Source organism: Heteronotia binoei, chromosome 19, assembly GCF_032191835.1.
Source record: "Heteronotia binoei isolate CCM8104 ecotype False Entrance Well chromosome 19, APGP_CSIRO_Hbin_v1, whole genome shotgun sequence".
Classification (NCBI taxonomy): Eukaryota; Metazoa; Chordata; class Lepidosauria; order Squamata; family Gekkonidae; genus Heteronotia; species Heteronotia binoei.
In genome coordinates this window covers 2,550,373-2,570,580 of record NC_083241.1, presented here as the reverse complement: position 1 = coordinate 2,570,580, position 20,208 = coordinate 2,550,373, and the positions used below count along the sequence as shown (strand labels likewise).

The 20,208-nt window shown below is 47.4% G+C and overlaps 1 protein-coding gene across 2 annotated transcripts; it reads right to left on the bottom strand.

Annotated features, from left to right (window-relative positions):
* Positions 1–1,156: 1,156 nt before the first annotated feature.
* CLN6 (CLN6 transmembrane ER protein) lies at positions 1,157–19,729 on the bottom strand. Of its 2 annotated transcripts, none has more exons than XM_060260132.1 (7): positions 19,673–19,729; positions 17,472–17,586; positions 14,960–15,058; positions 13,005–13,193; positions 12,683–12,738; positions 10,544–10,666; positions 1,157–1,466 (listed from the first exon to the last, which is right to left on the bottom strand). In XM_060260132.1, the coding sequence occupies exons 1-7, from the start codon at positions 19,726–19,728 to the stop codon at positions 1,175–1,177; spliced, it is 930 nt and encodes a 309-aa protein (XP_060116115.1). In that variant the 5' UTR covers position 19,729; the 3' UTR covers positions 1,157–1,174. The 2 variants fall into 2 exon arrangements, with proteins under 2 accessions (XP_060116115.1, XP_060116116.1); XM_060260133.1 differs by having other exon boundaries at positions 17,472–17,589; positions 19,673–19,703.
* Positions 19,730–20,208: the final 479 nt, after the last annotated feature.

The following is a 20,208-nucleotide window of genomic DNA, read 5'->3' as shown; positions in this document are numbered from 1 at the left end:
TTTTAAGTTTTAAATTTAGAAATCGTTTATATGTTTTTGCTTTTAAAATCATAAGGTATTGTTATTGTTGTGTTATGATTGTGAGCCGCCCAGAGTCCATGTGTGGAGTGGGCGGCATACGAATTTAAGGTAAATAAAATAAAATAATTAAATAAGAACATAAGAGAAGCCATGTTGGATCAGGCCAATGGCCCATCCAGTCCAACACCCTGTAACACACAGTGGCCAAATATATATATATATATATATATATATATATATATATATATATATATATATATATATATATATATATATATATATATATATATATATATATATATATACACTCACACACACACACACACACACATATATATATACACACTGTGGCTAATAGCCACTGATGGACCTCTGCCCCATATTTTTATCTAACCCCCTCTTGAAGCTGGCTATGCCTGTAGCCGCCACCACCTCCTGTGGCAGTGAATTCCACATGTTAATCACCCTTTGGCTGAAGAAGTACCTCCTTTTATCTGTTCTAACCCGACTGCTCAGCAATTTCATTGAATGCCCACGCGTTCTTGTATTGTGAGAAAGGGAGAAAAGTACTTTTTTCTCTACCTTCCCCATCCCATGCATAATCTTGTAAACCTCTATCATGTCACCCCGCAGTCGACGTTTCTCCAAGCTAAAGAGCCCCAAGCGTTTTAACCTTTCTTCATAGGGAAAGTGTTCCAAACCTTTAATCATTCTAGTTGCCCTTTTCTGCACTTTTTCCAATGCTATAATATCCTTTTTGAGGTGCGGTGACCAGAATTGCACACAGTATTCCAAATGAGACCGCACCATCGATTTATACCCAGAATAAAACTTTGTGGGTCTGAAAGGTGCCACTGTTGAGCCTGCACACAAAAGCTTATACCCAAAATAAAACTTGGTTGGTCTTCAAGAGGCCCCCGGAGCCAAATTTTGTTCTGCTGCTTCAAATCAACACAGTGACCCCACTGGAATCAGATCGACATCACGCTCATTTGAGCCAAACCAGGATCAACCGCTGAGATGGGGGGGAGGAATAAAGTCCCGCCTGTTCCCTTAACAAAATCCTACCCTATACAATGGGGTTTGCAGCAAAGATGCTTCCACCAGAACAAGCCCCACGCTGAGAACATTTCCAAAAAGGCATCCCCGCAAGCTAAACGTTCTCTTCCATGGGGGAGTGCAGATTATTCAGGTGCAAAGTGTAAAAGGCCCAGGGCTCCGGGACGTAGATGATGCCGGGATATTTCTTCCGGAGGGTCTTGTCGTTCCAGAGCCAGCCAACCCACAGGGCGATGAGGACTAGTGTGATGATGAAGGAGTAGAAGAGGAAGCGGCCGTTGCTGTCCAGGATCAGGCCCTTCCTCTTCTGGTGCATCACCAGCGCCATCATGGCAAAGAAGGTGAAAATGAATAGGATGAAGATTTGACCTTCGGTGACAAGATACCTGCAGTGGGAAAGAACGACGCAGGGGGTCAGAGCACGTATGAGAAGGTAGCTCTTTCTTGTGTTCCCCTTAGAGCCAGTTTCGTATAGTGGTTTAAGTGTGTAGACTCTTATCTGGAAGAACTGCACATGAAAGCCGCACATTAAAGTCTGATCAACAGAGACCTCCAGTGTATGTTAAGGAATTAAGCATCTGAAGGAGCCTTCCATTCTCAGTTTTGATAAATACAACTGGAGCCGATGTCAAAAAGGAGCTATATATAATAACCACTGGAAACAATGAAACTCTCACGCCAAGTGTGTAAATATGTGTTTTTTAGTGCAAACTAAATAAAACCAGAACTAAGGAACACCAAATACTCAATATTAGAAAATTTTCCCACAAAGTCTTTCAACAGTCTTTAAAGAACAACGGCCTCTTCACAGTAGTCTTAGTGAAGACGTGGGTGGAGTCTTTAATCATGGGTGGAGAATACGGACCAGCTTTTGAAAGGAGTCCTCACGGTTTCACTTATCAGTTCTTCCTCAGCCTCTTTCTCCCGACGCTACACGGAGCCACAGCTCTGTTTTTTACAACATGGATCAACACATGCTCTGATCTACCGACTGGTAGCAGCAGATCAGACCATGCGTTGATCCATGTATATTCCACTCTCAATTTAGCTAATCCCCTTGTCCTAAAAGATTATATTCCATAAGCAACAGACCACCAACTGTTTCTTATGCAGGAAAGAAGATTTCATTCGTTGCTTGCTCTGCTGCCAGCCCAACCCTGCCCCCTGGATACACTGTGTCACCTGCAGTACTGGCCCTAGGGTGCGTGGCAGCTCAGGCAGGCTCCCTGTCCACTGCCCCCCCCCCCGCCACCACCTGCCCTCCATAGCACCGCAACACAGCACTGTGCTCCGGAAGTGAGTGGGGAGCGAACATTCTCCAGCATGCTCTTCAAGGAACTTAGAAGAAACCCAGGCCCTGTCGAAGCAGGTAGGGCCAAGCCTCATAGGAGCATAAGAGAAGCTATGTTGGATCAGGCCAATTGCCCATCCAGTCCAACACTCTGTGTCACACACAGTCCAACACTCTGTGTCACACACTGGCCAAAAAAACCAGGTGCCATCAGGAGGTCCACCAGTGGGGCCAGGACACTAGAAGACCTCCCACTGTGCCCCCCCAAGCACCAAGAATACAGAGCATCACTGACCCAAACATGAGAGCATAAGAGAAGCCGTGTTGGATCAGGCCAGTGGCCCATCCAGTCCAACACTCTGTGTCACATAAGAACATAAGCAAGCCATGTTGGATCAGGCCAATGGCCCATCCAGTCCAACACTCTGTGTCACATAAGAACATCAGAAAAGCCATGTTGGATCAGGCCAGTGGCCCATCCAGTCCAACACTCTGTGTCACATAAGAACATAAGAGAAGCCATGCTGGATCAGGCCAGTGGCCCCTCCAGTCCAACACTCTGTGTCACATAAGAACATAAGAGAAGCCCTGTTGGATCAGGCCAGTGGCCCCTCCAGTCCAACACCCTGTGTCACATAAGAACATAAGAGAAGCCCTGTTGGATCAGGCCAATGGCCCATCCAGTCCAACACTCTGTGTCACATAGTGGATAAAAAACCCCAGGTGCCATCAGGAGGTCCACTAATGGGGCCAGGACACTAGAAGCCCTTCCACTATGCCCCCCCCCCAAGCACCAAGAATACAGAGCATCACTGCCCCAGATGTAAGAACCTAAGAAAAGCCATGTTGGATGAGGCCAATGGCCCATCCAGTCCAAGTCTCTGCATCACACAGTGGCCAAGAAAGGCCAGGTGCAATCAGGAGGTCCACCAATTGGGATAGAAGCCCTTCCACTCTGCCCCCTCAAGCACCAAGAATACAGAGCATCACTTGCCCCAGACATAAGAGAAGCCATGTTGGATCAGGCCAGTGGCCCATCCAGTCCAACACTCTGTGTCACACAGTGACCCAAAAAAACCAAATGCCATCAAGAGGTCCGCCAGTGGGGCTAGAAGCCCTCCCACTGTGCCCCCACAAGCACAAGAATACAGAGCATCATTGCCCCAGAAAGAGAGTTCCGGGGGGTTCCGGTTCCGGCAGGGTGTTGCGGCAGCGTTTTGAGAGAGCTCCTCAAGACGAGCCGAATTTCCAACCTTTTTAGGGGGACCCAGCGTCCACACCTTCCCCAGTTGAAGGGGGGGTGGGTAAGAAGAGCCTGGAGAATAGTGGGGACTCGAATTTGCAGTCTCCAAGTGTTCTACCTATCTTCAAACACCGAGGTTGGAAGCGCGCAATGGCGACCTAGCTCTAGCCACCGGATAATGGAGGTGAGCTGTGGAGGGCGTTTGTGAAGAGACTTGCGGTTTTGAGATTTATTATTTGGATACCTACCTTTCGCATTTTCTAGAAGCATTCTGTCGGTTTATGGTGGGTCGCTGAAATGGGTAGAGCGATGGTTGCGGTGCAAGACTGAAAGGCTGAAAGGTTGAAAGGCTGAATTTGACTTTCCGGGGAGTTTCGACTTGGGAAGGCTGAGCAGAGGCTGTACCGGCTGAAGGCACTCTCCCGGGGCGTTAAAGAGAAGGTCTGGAGGAACTTTGTCAGTTCGGAAAAATTTAGGTCCACTCGGGAGTTTTGTGTTTTCCGCAAGGGTCCTGCTCGGCAGATATACCACTCATTTCTAACCCGACGACGTGAGGAAGAATTACCCTTGCGCAACTTAGAGGGTTAATTTCGCTCCGGCCTGGAAGGGGAGGCGACGTACGTAGCCCATCAGGACGTCAGGACGCCGAAACGCTTCAATTCACATTTTCCGTCAGGGCGTCAAACTCGGCGACGTGAGGAAGAATTTCCCTAGAGGGTTAATACGTTGCGGCGCGGAAGGTGTGGCGACGCACGTAACTTACAAAGACGTCAGGACGCCGGGTCGACAGGACGCTGAGACGCTCCATTCTTTATTTTGTGCCGGGGCGTTCCTAAGCTCACATTGTATGGAGTGACAGTGGCAACTCGGCAGGTTGATTACTGGCAGTTCAAAGACGAAAACTGTTTGCTGTTTGCTGCAAGTAGTTTGCTGTTGTGGAGGTTCGGACCGACTAGAAGGCGAAGAATAAGATCTATTGGAAAAGTCGACGGGAGTTTCTGAAGCAAGGAAGTTTACGTAAAAGAGGACTGAAAAGGGTATCAGTCGGGGAGGGGTTTCAACTACTGCGTTTATGTGATGCTGGTGGGTCTGTGGATTGTTTCTTCTGATTAATAGTCTACTAGTCTACTAGTCTTATCTAGAAAGGAGTGCTGGGAGAGGTTTGGGAATTCAGCAAGGTGGGACGTGTTTAATTGTAGGGTGGGAAGGTAGTTTATGACAGCTTCGTTAGTGGGAAGGTTATGTTTATTTGAGTCCCTCTCTATAGGAATTTGCTTTACAGAGGTAACAATTCAGACTTGTGGGAAACTGTGCTCACTGATTTAAGAAAATGTCTCAGGCAGGGAAGGTAAAATTTTCTCCAGGCCAACCGAAGGCGGTAGGGGCAGCCTTGTCCCAGGACGCTTTAAAAGATATTCAAGTAAATTTTTTAGAAGCACTAAATCAACTGAAGGACTCCTTGACAAATCAGATGGAGGGAGTGGCGGCTAAATTGGATTGTCTGGATAATAAGTTTGGTGATACCAGGAAGGACATAATCGAAGTAGTTAGGGTAACAAAATCTATTGAAGGTAAACTCAAATCAATGGAAGGTAAAGTAGAAGAACTGGAAGGAGGTCAGGTTAAATTAGAGACTAAAACTATGCAATTGGAGATGAGTCAAGCTGAATACTCTTTAAGGTTTTTAAATATACCGGAGGAAAAGAATGAGAATTTGGTGGTATTAATGGCTGAGACATTTGCAGATCTTTTGTCTATAGAGCAGAACGAAGCGGAAAGAGAAATAGACTGGGTCCTCAGAGTAAGTACTACACATGCAAGAAGGAATGGTTTCAGTAGAGAAGTGCACGTGAGATTTGTTCGCAGGACGGTCAAAGAAAAGATATGGAGGGAAGCTAGAGACCAACAGTTAACCATCAAAGGAGTCAAGATAAAGGTTATGAAGGACATTCCTTGGCTGATTAGATCTAAAAGAAAAGAGTATAGGCGTTTGGCTCTAGCTTTGCAGAGAAAAGGTATTATGTATAGGTGGTTGTTGCCAGAGGGATTGTTTTTCACGTATCTTAATAACAGATTCAGGATAGATTCTATCGATAAACTAGAGGAATTCCTTAAAGTGTATAGTGTAAATGGACAAAAAGAGAAAAACAGGGGGCAGCAAGAGGCCCAGATAGTACTCATAGACTCACAAAAGGAATATCAACTTTTGGATGCAGAGGAAGGGGAAGAGGGTGAGGTTTTGCAGGTTGAAGACTCAATTAGAGAGACTAGGTCCCAGAGAAAGAAAAAGAACCTTTAGATAGTTAATAAGAAAACAGCATGGCACACAACTTGAAGATTATATCTGTTAATGTAAATGGGTTGAATTCACCCAGAAAAAGGAAACGAACCTTCTTACAACTATTTAAATTAAAAGCGGATATTGTGTGTGTTCAAGAAACACATATCAGGAAAAAAGATGAGTTTCTTTTACATAACAAAAAATTGGGTAAAGCATTTGTTACTTCCGAAGACGTCAAGAAAAAGAGAGGTCTGGTGACTTATGTTAAAGGCGGGTTGCAGGCGGATCTAATTTTCGAAGGCAATGAGGCTAGGATGCAAGCTATTGAAATAATAAAGGATTCTAATAAGTTCCTTTTGGTTAATTTGTATGCACCTAATGTAAATCAAAGTGTGTTTTTTAAAGAATTATATACCAAAGTGGATAGGGCCCAATACGAGAATATCTGTATTTTAGGCGATTTTAATGCAGTTGAAAATGCAGAGTTAGATCGAAGTCCCAGAAATGGTAAAAAGAAATCTAAGAAAAACAGGAGTAACATCTTACCCGAGAACTTTTTAAGATTAGTGGATGAATTTGCCCTAGTTGATGTCTGGCGCACCCTTAATCCGAAAAAAAGAGATTATACGTTCTTCTCAAGCAGACACGGATCTTGGTCAAGGATAGACTCAATTTGGATTTCGATTGGCTTAATGAAATTGGTAGCTGAAACTGATATTCTCCCCTCCACAATAGCTGACCATTCTCCCGTTATGTTGGCCTTAAATGTGGTTAGGAAGAGTACAGGTTGGAGAATGAATAAAAAATTGTTGAAGGATGAGAACTTTATCCAATATATAGTTGAAGAAATGAAGATCTTTTTTAAACTCAATACGCAGAAGGAAGTTTCGATGACAAATACGTGGGAATCTAGTAAAGCCTACTTTAGGGGGCTTGTTATCAGTTATAATGCAAAAAAACGACGACAGGATAAACAAGATGTTTTAAAATGGACAGATTTAATTAAACATAAAGAAACCTTATTAAAGGTAAAACCCTCACTGCAGGAGCTTAGAGTGGAGATAAGAAATTTACAGCATAAAGTACATTTATGTTATTTGCAACAGATGGAGGCAAAGATAGCATATTCTAAAGCATATTTCTTTGAAAATGCTAATAAGCCGGGCAAGTGGTTAGCTTACAGAGTAAGGAAAGAGAGAGAGAAAAGAGTGATCAAAACTCTACGAGATAATAACGGTCAGAATACTTCGTCTTTACAGGAAATGAAAAATATCGTACAAGAATTTTATAAAAAATTATATACTAAGGAGGAGAGAAGTGAAGAAATGCAAAGGGAATATATTTGGAATAAAAATAGGATAAAGCTAACAGCAGATCAGAGAGAGTCACTGTCAGGCCCGATAACTATGGCTGAAACTGTACAAGCTTGGGGTAAAATCAAGAGTAACAAGGCAGCGGGACCAGATGGCTTACCCCCAGAATATTATATAATTTTCAAAGATATTCTAATAGATCCATTCAAGGATTTACTTGACGAGGTCTGGGATAAGGCACTCATCCCTGAATCATGGCGCCATAGTAATGTGGTTCTTATTCCAAAGCCAGATAAAGAACCCGATGATATCACAAACTACCGGCCTATATCACTATTAAATATAGATTATAAAATTTTTGCCACAATTCTAGCAAATAGACTAAGAACAATTATTAAAGATATTATACACCCGGATCAAACAGGTTTTATACCTGGACGACTCTTAAGGACAAATACTAGAATGTTATTTAATTTTTTGGAATATGCAGAACTGAATAGCGATAAAAAGTTGGCTTTTTTGTTTCTTGACGCGGAGAAAGTTTTTGATAACGCCGACTGGAGTTTTATGTTGGAGTTATTACAGCATGCCAATTTCGGAGATAATTTTGTAAATAATATTCGGACAATTTATGACAATCAATACGCAAAGATAATAGTAAATGGGGATTTAACAGGAAAAATTCAGCTAGGAAAAGGAACCAGACAAGGTTGCCCCCTGTCTCCTTTATTATTTATTTTTACTTTGGAACTTTTAATTCAAATAGTTAGGCAAGACAACCGAATTGAAGGTATAAAAATAAGAAAAGAAAATTATAAAGTGTTAAGTTATGCGGATGACATGTTATTTGTTTTGCAAAACCCACGGGAATCAATGGAGCAGCTTTTAATTCACCTAGCAGAATACGGTCAAGTAGCAGGTTTAAAGATTAATATAAAAAAATCGAAATTCTTAGCCAAAAATCTCTCCGATTTGGATATTTCAGAGTTGGAAAGGAGTTCAGGATTTCAAAGGGTCACTAAAATAAAATACTTGGGAATAATAATATCGGCAAAAGCTAGCACAATTTACGAAGATAACTTTGAACCTCTCCTATCAGAAATAGCTATTTTGTTTAAAAAATGGGAAAAGTTGAAAATATCGTTCATGGGACGTGTGGCATTAATTAAAATGATAATCTTACCCAAAGTTCTTTTTTTGTTCCAAACGGCCAACTTTGCTGTGAAGGACAGTTTTTTTACCAGGTTGAATTATTTAGTTAAAAATTTTGTATGGCAAGGGAAAAAACCACGAATTAGTTGGAAAAACTTAACAGATATAAAAGAAAATGGTGGTCTCGGCCTCCCGGATTTCAAGATTTACTATATGGCTTGTGTTTTAGATTGGCTGAGGGAATGGGTCATGTTAGAGAATATACGTTTGTTGACAATTGAGGGGGCCGACTTACAGGCTGGTTGGCATTCTAATTTGTGGTATGCTCCTAAGCCCCAAACTTACTTTCAAAGACACCTGGTGAGGAAAGCTTTACTGAAGACATGGCTGAAGATTAAGAATAAAATTTATGACAAGACACCTAGGTGGATATCCCCGGTGGAGGCCACGATGCATCCGAAATTATGGTCTCCAGAAAAAACCATGAGATATTCGGATATTTTAGATGAAGAAAATAGATTGAGAAAAAAGGAGGAATTAGAAGCCGGTGGGCTTGCATTAGATTGGTGGACGATGATGCAAATCGTGGCCAAGTTTAATTTGGACAAAAATAAAGGATTTACTAAGCCAAATTTTGACTTCGACATATTAATAACAGCTAAAACTGGAAAAACGATCAAGAAATTCTATAATTATTTTCTTCATATAAAGCTGGAAGACGAGACCGTTAAGCATGTCATGATAAAATGGGCCAAAAACTTCGGTTATAGTATCACATTAGAACAATGGGAATTTATATGGAAGAATAATTTTAAAATGATAAAGCCAGTTGCCTTGCGTGAAAACTTCATAAAGCTTTTCTATAGATGGCACATTACCCCAATCGTTCTCAATAAAATCAACAAAGCGATTTCACCTCTTTGCTGGAAATGCGAAAAAATAACAGGAACATATTACCATTTATGGTGGTCCTGTAATGTCGCGAAAAAGTATTGGAAGGAGATTCACAAAATCTTAACAGAGATATTGAAGGTAAATTTCCCTCTTAAACCAGAATTTATGTTATTGTCATTAGTTAAAGGTGTAGTTCCATCGGAGGATGAATTAATCACAATATATATTATAACGGCTGTTAGAACTTTATTTGCCCAGTTTTGGAAATCTAAAGTTATACCGGGTAGAAACGAAATATCGCAAAAAATTTTAACGGTGATAGAAATGGATATATTAGCGAATATAATGAAGGGTATTACAAGGGGAAAAGCAGTAGAGAGATGGCAAAAGGTTTATGCTTGGTTAGAAAATAATTGAAAGGGAATAAAGGGCGGATATAATAAATGGAATATTTGGTATACTGTTATAGACTTACTTTGTTATAGTAGCAGTCCTTTTTAAGTATTTGTTTGATGCGAACTGGAAAAGTAGTTGTCCTTGGGCTTTCTACAGTCTCACTCCACTCGGAAATTTTAGTTGGAAGTGGCAAGAAGCCATATCGATTATTTTATTTAAGATTAGTTTAAAGGGGTGACAAATGTTTGTCGATATTATTTTTTTCTGTACATGTATTTTGCTCCCTTTTTCTTGTCTTTGTTTTTTCTGTATGTTAAATTGGATCCAATAAAAGAATTTGACAGCTAAAAAAAAAAAAAAAAAAAAAAAAAAAAGAAAGAAAAAAAAAAAAAGAAAGAGAGTTCCAACAGTACACTGTGTTAATAGCCATTGATGGACCTCTGCTCCATATGTTTATCCAGTCCCCTCTTGAAGCTGGCTATGCTTGCAGCCGCTGCCACCTCCCGTGGCAGTGAATTCCACATGTTAATCACCCTTTGGGTGAAGGACTTCTTCGTCATGGTGCTCCTCTGATCGCACCGGGGGTGTGTGTGTGGGCAGAACACAGTGTTGTGCTGTGGAAGGGAAGGGTGGGCAGCGGCGGAGAGACAAACTTAGGCATTTGTCTTGGGCATGGGGGGGAGCCCAATTCAATGCCCCCCCTCCTGGCACCCTAGGTAAATGCCTAGTTTGCCTAGTGGGCAAGCCGGCCCTGGTCACCTGGATGCACCATGCCAAATTCTGCACCTCTCACGGCACTCCAAATCCCTGCTGGAGCCCCGAAATACTGGCTACCTAACCACAGAGGAACTGAGCACTGCCTCAGCCCTCTCCAAAGCAGAGCTGTATCTTACCAATAATAGAGACTGCTGGGTCCTATAAGGAGCAACGCTGAGACGGGGATTTGTGGTTCTTCTTTCTTGGGAATGAAGCAGCCGGAAAAATAGATGCACAGGATGAGGAAGAAGGGGATGTACCTGTCGGAGAGAAACAAAAAAGTAGGAGGAGAAACTCACCGGAAAGCCAGTTTGGTGTATTGGTTAGGAGTGGTGGACTCTAATCTGGAGAACCAGGTTTGATTGCCCACTCTTCCTCCACATTCATCCGCTGGAGTGACCTTGGGCCAGTCATAACTCTGTCAGAGCTCTTCCCTCGAGAGCAGTTCTCTCAGAGCTCTCTCAGCCCCACCTGCCTCACGTGGTGTCTGTTGTGGGGAGAGGAAGAGAAGGAGATTGGAAGCTGCTCTGAGACTGAGTGAAAGGCGGAGTATAAATCCTCCTCCTTCCCCAACATTCTTGGTGCGCAGCACCAGCCCAAGGGCATGGTTCTGCCTGTACATCTCTCTCTCTCTCCTTCGCCTGGGATTTTTCCCTGTCCCCCTGCCGCACATTGTCAAGCATATCTCAGACTCTATAACCTTGCTGAAGACTGCAAGCTTCAGCTGGATGAGCAACGAAGATGTCAAACTGAGGGCCTGTTTCCATGGGGAAAGGGAGCCTGTGTCTGCCCACTTGACCGTGTGGCCCACCTGTGACTGCTGAAGTCCCTAATTCCGGCACCAGGAAAAGCAACACTGATTCACACCTGTTGTGAAGCAAATCCAATACTTGGTGCTTGGCTTATCCCAGGTCTGCCACTGGCTGGTAGCCATGGTGACTGAGGGGAACCGATTCTCTGAATCCCAGAGCCAGGAGGCAACATCAGGGGAAGGCCTCGGCCTCTGTGCCCTGATGTTGGCCCTCCAGAGCAAGAAGAAGAAGAAGATATTGGATTTATATCCCGCCCTCCACTCCGAAGAGTCTCAGAGCAGCTCACAATCTCCTTTCCCTTCCCCCCCCCCCACAACAGACACTCTGTGAGGTAGATGAAGATATTGGATTTATATCCCGCCCTCCACTCCAGAGTCTCAGAGCGGCTCACAATCTTCTTTCCCTCCCCGCCCCCCCCACAACAGACACACTGTGAGGTAGATGAAGATACTGGATTTATATCCTGCCCTCCACTCCAAAGAGTCTCAGAGCGGTTCACAATCTCCTTTACCTTCCTCCCCCACAACAGACACCCTGTGAGGTAGATGAAGATACTGGATTTATATCCCGCCCTCCACTCCGAAGAGTCTCAGAGCGGCTCACAATCTCCCTTACCTCCCCCCCCCACAACAGACACCCTGTGAGGTAGATGAAGATACTGGATTTATATCCCGCCCTCCACTCTGAAGAGTCTCAGAGCGGCTCACAATCTCCTTTACCTTCCTCCCCCACAACAGACACCCTGTGAGGTAGATGAAGATACTGGATTTATATCCCGCCCTCCACTCTGAAGAGTCTCAGAGCGGCTCACAATCTCCTTTACCTTCCTCCCCCACAACAGACACCCTGTGAGGTAGATTAAGATATTGGATTTATATCCCGCCCTCCACTCCGAAGAGTCTCAGAGTGGCTCACAATCTCCTTTACCTCCCCCCCCCCACAACAGACACCCTGTGTGGTAGATGAAGATACTGGATTTATATCCCGCCCTCCACTCCGAAGAGTCTCAGAGCGGCTCACAATCTCCTTTACCTTCCTCTCCCACAACAGACACCCTGTGAGGTGGGTGGGGCTGGAGAGGGCTCTCACAGCAGCTGCCGTTTCAAGGACTACCTCTGCCAGAGCTATGGCTGACCCAAGGCCATTCCAGCAGCTGCAAATGGAGGAGTGGGGAATCAAACCCGGTTCTCCCAGATAAGAGTCCGCTCACTTAACCACTACACCAAACTGGCTCTCTGGAGGGCCAGTGTATGAGGAAGGCTGCTGGACTGGATGGGCCACTGGTCCGACCCAGTAGGACTGTTCTGATGTTCTTGTGGTCTTCTCCTAGTTGGGTGCCCCTTCTGAAACAAAGGCTTGCTTCTTCCCTTGCTAAAATACTGTATGGGAACAAGCTCTTTCATCTCTCCAAACAAGGCCTCAAACCCCGTGGTAGCGAAAGGATGAATCCTGCGCCAGACTTACCACATGGAATGACCAAGATATTCATCGTAGTAATACAGCAGCTCAAAAGAATCGATCTGGAAAGGAACGAAATGGGAGCAACATCAAGGCAGGGATGGGCTGGCAGAGAAACAGCCCCGAGAGAAGAGACCAGGGCTTTTTTTGTAGCAGGAACTCCTTTGCATATTAGGCTACACCCCCCCTGATGTAGCCAATCCTGCAAGAGCTCCCAGGGCTCTTCTTCCAGGGCCTACAGTAAGCATCGGTGGGGTGTAGCCTAATATGCAAAGGAGCTCCTGCTACAAAAAAAGCCCAGGAAGAGACCCACCCAGCCGCCCTTTACCAGCGTCTCTGGCTTGAGGCTCTTGATGATGGGGTTCTCTCGGACCGACAGGTGGAGCTGGTAGCCGCTGAAGATCAGCCGGTGATTGACGGAGTCACCCACCAGGTGAATGCTGGCTCCCATGACGAAGATGATGATGGTGATGTACACCATGGACCGGGGGAGGGTCTTGGGGGAGCGCTCGATGAGCTGCAAAGGAAAGAGGAGCTTCGTGGTCCAGAAAGAAAACGGTCCCAGCCCCACCTCCAGGAGAGGCCCTGCTCCAAATCTGTGCTTGGAATAAATCATGCACCTTTGGGAGCTGGAATCTCTCTGGGGAAGGTGTCTGGAGGCCGGGCAATCCACCCCCCACCTCCAGAAACTCCTGCTTTGCCCATTGCCGCTGGGTCCCTCCTGAACAACTTGCTCCACATTGCCCCTAGGACAGCTAATTGACGAAAATATTAATGCACAGAAACCCAGAGCTGGAAGGGACCTCCAGGGATCTAATCCAACCCCCTGCACAATGCAGGTAATTCACAACTGCCTCCCACACACCCCTTCCCTGTGAGTGACCCCTCCTCTATGCCCACAGCACAGACTTAAGGGCAGGATATCTACTTTGCAAGGTCCCAAATTCTACCTCCTGGTATGGAAGAAGGTACTAACCTCACGTCTGCGTGACAGAAATCCAGAGAGGGTACTCCCGCTCAGAAAAACCCAGTGCTTTTTGTGTACAGTTAATCTCATTGGTTTGCTTTTTCCAAGGGGTGGGGGGAGTCTCGCTTCCATGTAATTTAAAATATTTTCACAGCCCCTTTCTACCCAATCAGGACCCCCCCCGCAACTTAACTCCTCCCCACCCCCCACCTCCGGAACTGGGGCTAATCCACACATGGAAGCAGGAAGATGTGGCGGGATCTGTCAGGCAATGAATACAGCGGTCCCTTCTGGGCTTTTTCTGGGAAGAATCTCTGTAGCACAGCAGTGGCCAATGGTGCCCCAGTGCCACTCTGAGAAATGGAATTATCAAAGCGAATCCATTTTGGGGAACTAAGGCATGTGCTTAGCCAATTATATAAGGCAATGCAAAGAGCAAAGGTTCCACCCCCCCCCCCCAGCCTCTGTGCCCTGTTATTGGCCCCCCAGAGAAACTGGTTGGCCACTGTGTGAGACAGGAGGCTGGGCTAGATGGATCCTCCCTGGTCTGACCCAGCAGGGCTCTTCTGATGCTCTTCTCAGGGGAAGGCCTTGGCCTCTGGGCCCTGTTGTTGGCCCTCCAGAGGAACTGGTTGGCCCCTGTGTGAGACAGGAGGCTGGACTAGATGGACCCTCCCTGGTCTGACCCAGCAGGGCTCTTCTGATGCTCTTCTCAGGGGAAGGCCTTGGCCTCTGGGCCCTGTTGTTGGCCCTCCAGAGGAACTGGTTGGCCCCTGTGTGAGACAGGAGGCTGGACTAGATGGACCCTCCCTGGTCTGACCCAGCAGGGCTCTTCTGATGTTCTTCTCGGGAGAAGGCCTCAGCCTCTCTGCCCTGTTGTTGGCCCTCCAGAGGAACTAGTTGGCTGCTGTGTGAGACAGGAGGCTGGACTAGATGGACTTTCACTGCTTTGACCCAGCAGGACTCTTCAGACGTTCTTCTCAAGGGAAGACCTCGGCCTCTCTGCCCTGTTGCTGGCCCTCCAGAGGAACTGGCTGGCCACTGTGTGAGACAGGAGGCTGGACTGGATGGACCCTCACTGGTCTGATCCAGCAGGGCTCTTCTGATGTCTTTATGTTTGTTCAGATGCACGTTCTGCTAATGTTGCTAAAGTTGGGTATGACTCATCACAACCAGGGAAGGGAATGTTCTTGACCATGGGATGCCCACATCTCTACCCCAAAGCGTTGGAGGGAATTTAGCCAGCCAGTCGGCTGTGACTCAGCTCTGGGGTTTATCTTTCCAGTGGGGCATTCTGAAAACAAACAAAACTTTACCTTCAGGAGAAGAAAGGGAGTGATGACATTGTAAGCCATGTGCAAATAATCTCCAGCGCTTGGTTTGTTCAGTGGGAACCATTCTAGCGGAAGCAGAATCTGAAAGAACGAACGATAGAGGCTGGGTTATCTAAAGCAGGGGTGGCCAACGGTAGCTCTCTAGATGTTTTTTGCCTACAACTCCCATCAGCCCCAGCCATTGGCCATGCTGGTTGGGGCTGATGGCAGTTGTAGGCAAAAAACATCTGGAGAGCTACCCTTGGTCACCCCTGATCTAAAGGGTCATCTAGTCCTACCCCTGCACAATGCAGGGAATTCATAACTACTTCGCATCTCCCCCAGTGCCCCCATTCTATGCCCAGGGGAAACAAAAAACCTTGCCTGGAGGAAAATTCCTTCCTGACCCTACAGCGATGACTGGCATTATCCCAGGAATTTAAGAAAGAACCACGAGAGGCGAACACGGGCTCATCCCTTCCTGCCCTCCCTCTCATGATCCGCCTAAGTTCACAGAATCAGCATTGCTGTCAGATGGCCATCAGGCCTCTGTTTAAAAAGCTCCCAAGGAAGGAGAGCCCACCACTTCCCAAGGAAGCCTGATGCACCAAGGAACTGCCCTAATTGTCAAGAAGTTCTTCCTAATGTTTAGCTGAAAGAAGGGCTGCACCTATCTGCAGCCCATAATAAGTGGGTGACTCTTCAGAGGGAACCACCCAAGTACAATCCTAAAAATGCTTTCCTGGAAGTAAGCGGCACTGCATAGACCTGGGTGGGATTCTGAGTAGACTTACTCAAAAAGTCCGAGTGCTCTTTGCATATAAATAATCTCATTGGTTTGCTTTTTTCCAGGGCTTACTTTTATGTGACTTCTGGATTCTAAGAGAGCCAGTTTGGTGTGGTGGTTGTGTGTGGACTCTTATCTGGGAGAACCGAGTTTGATTCCCCATTCCTCCACTTGCAGCTGCTGGAATGGCCTTGAGTCAGCCATGGCTCTCATAGGAGCTGTCCTTGAAAGGGCAGCTGCTGTAAGAGCTCTCTTAGCCCCACCCACCTCACACAGTGTCTGTTGTTGGCGGGCGGCGGGGGGGGGGGGGAGGTAGACTGTGACCGCACTGAGATTCAGAGTATAGGGCGGGATATAAATCCAATCTTCTTCTTCTAAGAATCACAATATTTATTTTTTACTATTTATTTTCCTAAGACAGCACCCCCAGCGCTGCTAAAGAATATGGAATAAATGGGTCTATATGATTTTTTTTGCTATGAAAGTATTTCTGCACCATTCCCCCCACAGGGAATGATTAGACCATTTTGATCAATAATACATTTTTAGTTATTTGGTTCAGGTGTGTTGCCATGCTGGTCTGCAGAACACAGTTTGAGCCCAGCGGCATCTTTAAAACCAACAGTTTTTTTCCCCTTGGTATACCGTATTTTTTGCACCATAAGGTGCTCCGGACGATAGGATGCACCTTCCCCCTGGGGGGTGATCTGCTGTCTCCGCCTCCGATCCCGGCGCTTCCCCCGCGCCTGCCTGCCTGGCTCCAGCTTCTTCCAGCAAGCGCCACGCTGCCCCCTCCGCAAACCCAGTGCTTTGCGAGCGCCAGCTGTGGAGAGGGCAGCGTGCTTCCTCCGTGCCTGCCTGCCTGGCTCCAGCTCTGACGCTTACAGCAAGCGCCAGGATCGCTCCCTCCGCCCTCCGATCCCGGCGCTTGCTGTAAGCATCAGAGCTGAAGCCAGGCAGACAGGCACGGAGGAAGCACCCGCCCCCTCCGCAAACCCAGCGCTTTGCGAGTGCCGGCTGCGGAGAGGGCAGCGTGCTTCCTCCGTGCCTGTCTGCCTGGCTTCAGCTCTGATGCTTACAGCAAGCGCCGGGATCGGAGGGCGGAGGGAGCGATCCTGGCGCTTGCTGTAAGCGTCAGAGCTGGAGCCAGGCAGGCAGGCGTGGGGGAAGTGCCAGGATCAGAGGCGGAGGCAGCGGATCGCCCCCCCGGAAGGTAGGTACCTTCGCTCCATAAGACGCACACACTTCCCCCCCACTTTTTTTGGGGGGGGGAAGTGCGTCTTATGGTGCGAAAAATACGGTAAGCTTTGTGTGCTCCTGGACTCATTTTGGGGGGGTTAAAAAAACAGGTATGGCTTGCATGTCTTTTGATCCTGTGATCTACGTCCCATGAATGTGCGTCTGTGCATTATATGCATATAGACCTGTGTCAACTGTAGATCTACCACACATATTTTATCAAGTGAGGGCAGTCCATCGAAGCTGTGATAGAAATGTCTTTAAGGTACAGCGAGGAGTTTTTGCCACACCAGGCACACCTGGCCATTGGCTGCCATTTTGGAATTTAATATCCTACAACAAATTCTCCATTTTGGGAAAGGCCAATATTGTAGCTAGGTCACCTGGCCCAGAGTTTGGATCTCTTAATCCCACACAGAGCTCGACTTTACTCATCTCTGTTTCTCTGCCTCCCTAGGCGGCGACAAAGGATGCTGTTCCGGCACTCACCATGGCAATCGGGCGGCCAAAGTCCAGCAGCCAATTCTGCAGAGTGAAGTAAAACCACAAGTCGAAATGGAACTGCGAGTTCCTGCAGGCCTCCTCCTCTTTGGCTGATCCATGCCTGCTAAAGGAGAAACAGAAGTGGGCAACAGCAGGTATGGCACCAACAGTTTTAGAAAGATATAATCTAACAGGAAGATATAATTTAACAGGGATTGAGCAACAAATAATGTACCAAAAAAGGTAAAGGTAGTCCCTTGTGCAAGCACCAGTCGTTTTTTACTCTGGATGACGTCGCATCACGGGAGGCTTTTTACGGGGTGGTTTGCCATTGCCTTCCCCAGTCATCTACACTCTCCCCTCCCAGCAAGCTGGGGACTCCTTTTACCCACCTCGGAAGGATGGAAGGCTGAGTCAACCTTGAGCCAGTTACCTGAACCCAGCTTCCACCGGGATCAAACTCAGGTTGTGAGGAGAGAGCTTTAACACTCCGTGCCACGGGACAAAAGGAAGATATAAAACTCTGTAATTCTATATCCTGGTCAGGGAAGCTCTAGGCTGATCCTGCGTTGAGCAGGGGGCTGGACTAGTTGGCCTGGATGGCCCCTTCCAACTTCGGGATTCTGCAGTTCTTATTTAAACCTCCCAACATGGCTGCCACCGTAAGGAACTTTTTGGCATTTGCCACAGATTAGTAGCCTGTGGAGGGACCCAGACAAAGCAAAGAGAATAACTCTGGAGTTAGAATAGTAGAATCCCAGAGTTGGAAGGCGCCACACAGGCCATTTAGTTCAGGGGTATCAAACTCATTTGTTATAATGAGTTTGCGGAGAGGGCGGGATATAAATGCAAAGTAATAAATAATAAATAAAATAAATAAATAAGGGCCAGATTTGACATCAATGAGACTTTGTTGGGCCAGGCCATGTCTGCCTATCTCTTAGGCAGCAGAGATATATACTTTATAAAGGACATAGACAAACACAATTAAAGATTTATTTTTTTTAAAAAAAACTTAAAATAAACCATGCTTAAAACATTTGCACTCGTTGGTCTTAAAGGTGCTTTCTTTGTCTCTCTCCCATGGGCTCCAAGGAACTGGGCAAAAGAAGCTCTGGCTCTTTCCTTCCTTCCCCAGGGGACCAGGAGGGGGAGGATCCTCAGCCAACAGAAGGAAGAGAGGCTTGGCTCAGTAGCTCTGTTGTGCGATTGAGAGAGCCTGGCAAAACATGGGAGGAGCCTCAGCCAATGGAGAAAATAGAGACTTTGCTCTGTAGCTCTGTTCTCAGGGAGAAGCTCTGACCGAGGGCGACTGAGGAGACTCCGGCCCAGAAAACTGATGCCCCCACGACTAGGAGTGTCTTTGGGGGACCAGCATCAGGGTCGACCCTGCCACTAGCCAAACTAGGCGATTGCCTAGGGCGTCCGCCTTCTGGGGGTGCCAAACTGGGCGTCCCCATGTGACTCTGTGACGTTATCAGTGCAAGAGGGGATTGAGAAGTTAGCCTTTCCTAGGGTGCCAGACCAGCACTGCCTTGGAGAGTCCACAGGTGGATTCTCCCCACTGCAGGGTCTTCTGGGAGGGGCCAAAGTGCTCTGGCCAGGCTGCTGTCTCTTGCTCAAGGGGGGCCACCCTGGGAGACGCCAGACTTCATCGAATCATAGAGCTGGAAGGGATCTCCAGGGTTCATCTAGCCCAACCCCCTGCACGATGCAAGAAATTCACCACTACCTCCCCCCAAACACCCCCCTCCCAGTGCCCTCTGCTCCACGCCCAGAAGATGGCAAAAAAAGAAGAAGGAAACCTCCAGAATCTCTGACCAAACTGGCCTGGAGAAAAAAAGCGGCACACACCATTTCTTGAGCCACCAGAACGAAAAGCCCTGATGCAGCTGGCAGGGCCGCCCCCCCCCCCCAAAAGTGTCATCCCGTTTCAGGAGCTGCGACTACAAGCTAGCCTGAGCCAGTGCCTGGCTTGCCAACCTCCCGGTGGGGCCTGGATATCTCCCGGAATCCCAACTCCAGACACCTCCCCCGGAGGAGAGGGCGGACTCACCCTGCGGCGGCCCCTCCCCACCCCAAAAAAACCCCTCTGCGTTCTGCAGACTCCACCCCCCCTTAAATCTCCCGGAATTTCACAACCTGGAGTTGGCAGCCCTGGAGATGACCCCCGGGGAGGCATCCGCGCGCGCCTCCACCCCGCTCACCTGCCCGGCGAGGAGCCCGCGGCCGCCGCCCGCCGCCGCACCGAGCCCCCCTGCATGAGCCCGGCCGCCGCTGGCTCCGCTCCTCGCGGCCGCCCTTCCTCCGCTCCGCTCCGCCCCGGCAAGGAGGAGCCAGCCCGGCCAGCTGGAGCCTCCCCCTGCCGGCGCGCGCTCTTGCCAAGTCCGATTCAAGCAAGGTCTGGGGACTTTGGGGGTGGGGCCGGGAGACTTTGGGGGTGGGGCCGGGAGCAAGCACAAGGGAACTCCGGAGGGAGTTCTGGCCGTCACATTGCAAGGGACCCCACAGACCTTTTAAAGGCCTTCCCTCCACTGGAAAGAATGAAGGGTAAGGGCACCTTCTTTGGGGGCTCGTAGAATTGGACCCCTCGGGCCAATCTTTTTGAAACCCGGAGGGTCTTTTGAGGAGGGGCACTGGATGCTATGCTGCAAATTTGGTGCCTCTACCTCAAAAAACAGCCCCCCCCCCCAAGACCCAGATACCCGCGGATCAATTCTCCATTATTCCGTATGGGAATCGG

Excerpts from the sequence above, each read along its gene's own strand:
- CLN6 (XM_060260132.1), bottom strand. The coding sequence starts at position 19,728 with ATGCAGGGGGGCTCGGTGCGGCGGCGGGCGGCGGCCGCGGGCTCCTCG. Across the intron at positions 10,667-12,682 it reads TATCTTGGTCATTCCATGTG|GTACATCCCCTTCTTCCTCA; the intron begins GTAAGTCTGGCG and ends TCTCTCCGACAG. Across the intron at positions 1,467-10,543 it reads CCCAGCAGTCTCTATTATTG|GTATCTTGTCACCGAAGGTC; the intron begins GTAAGATACAGC and ends TTCCCACTGCAG.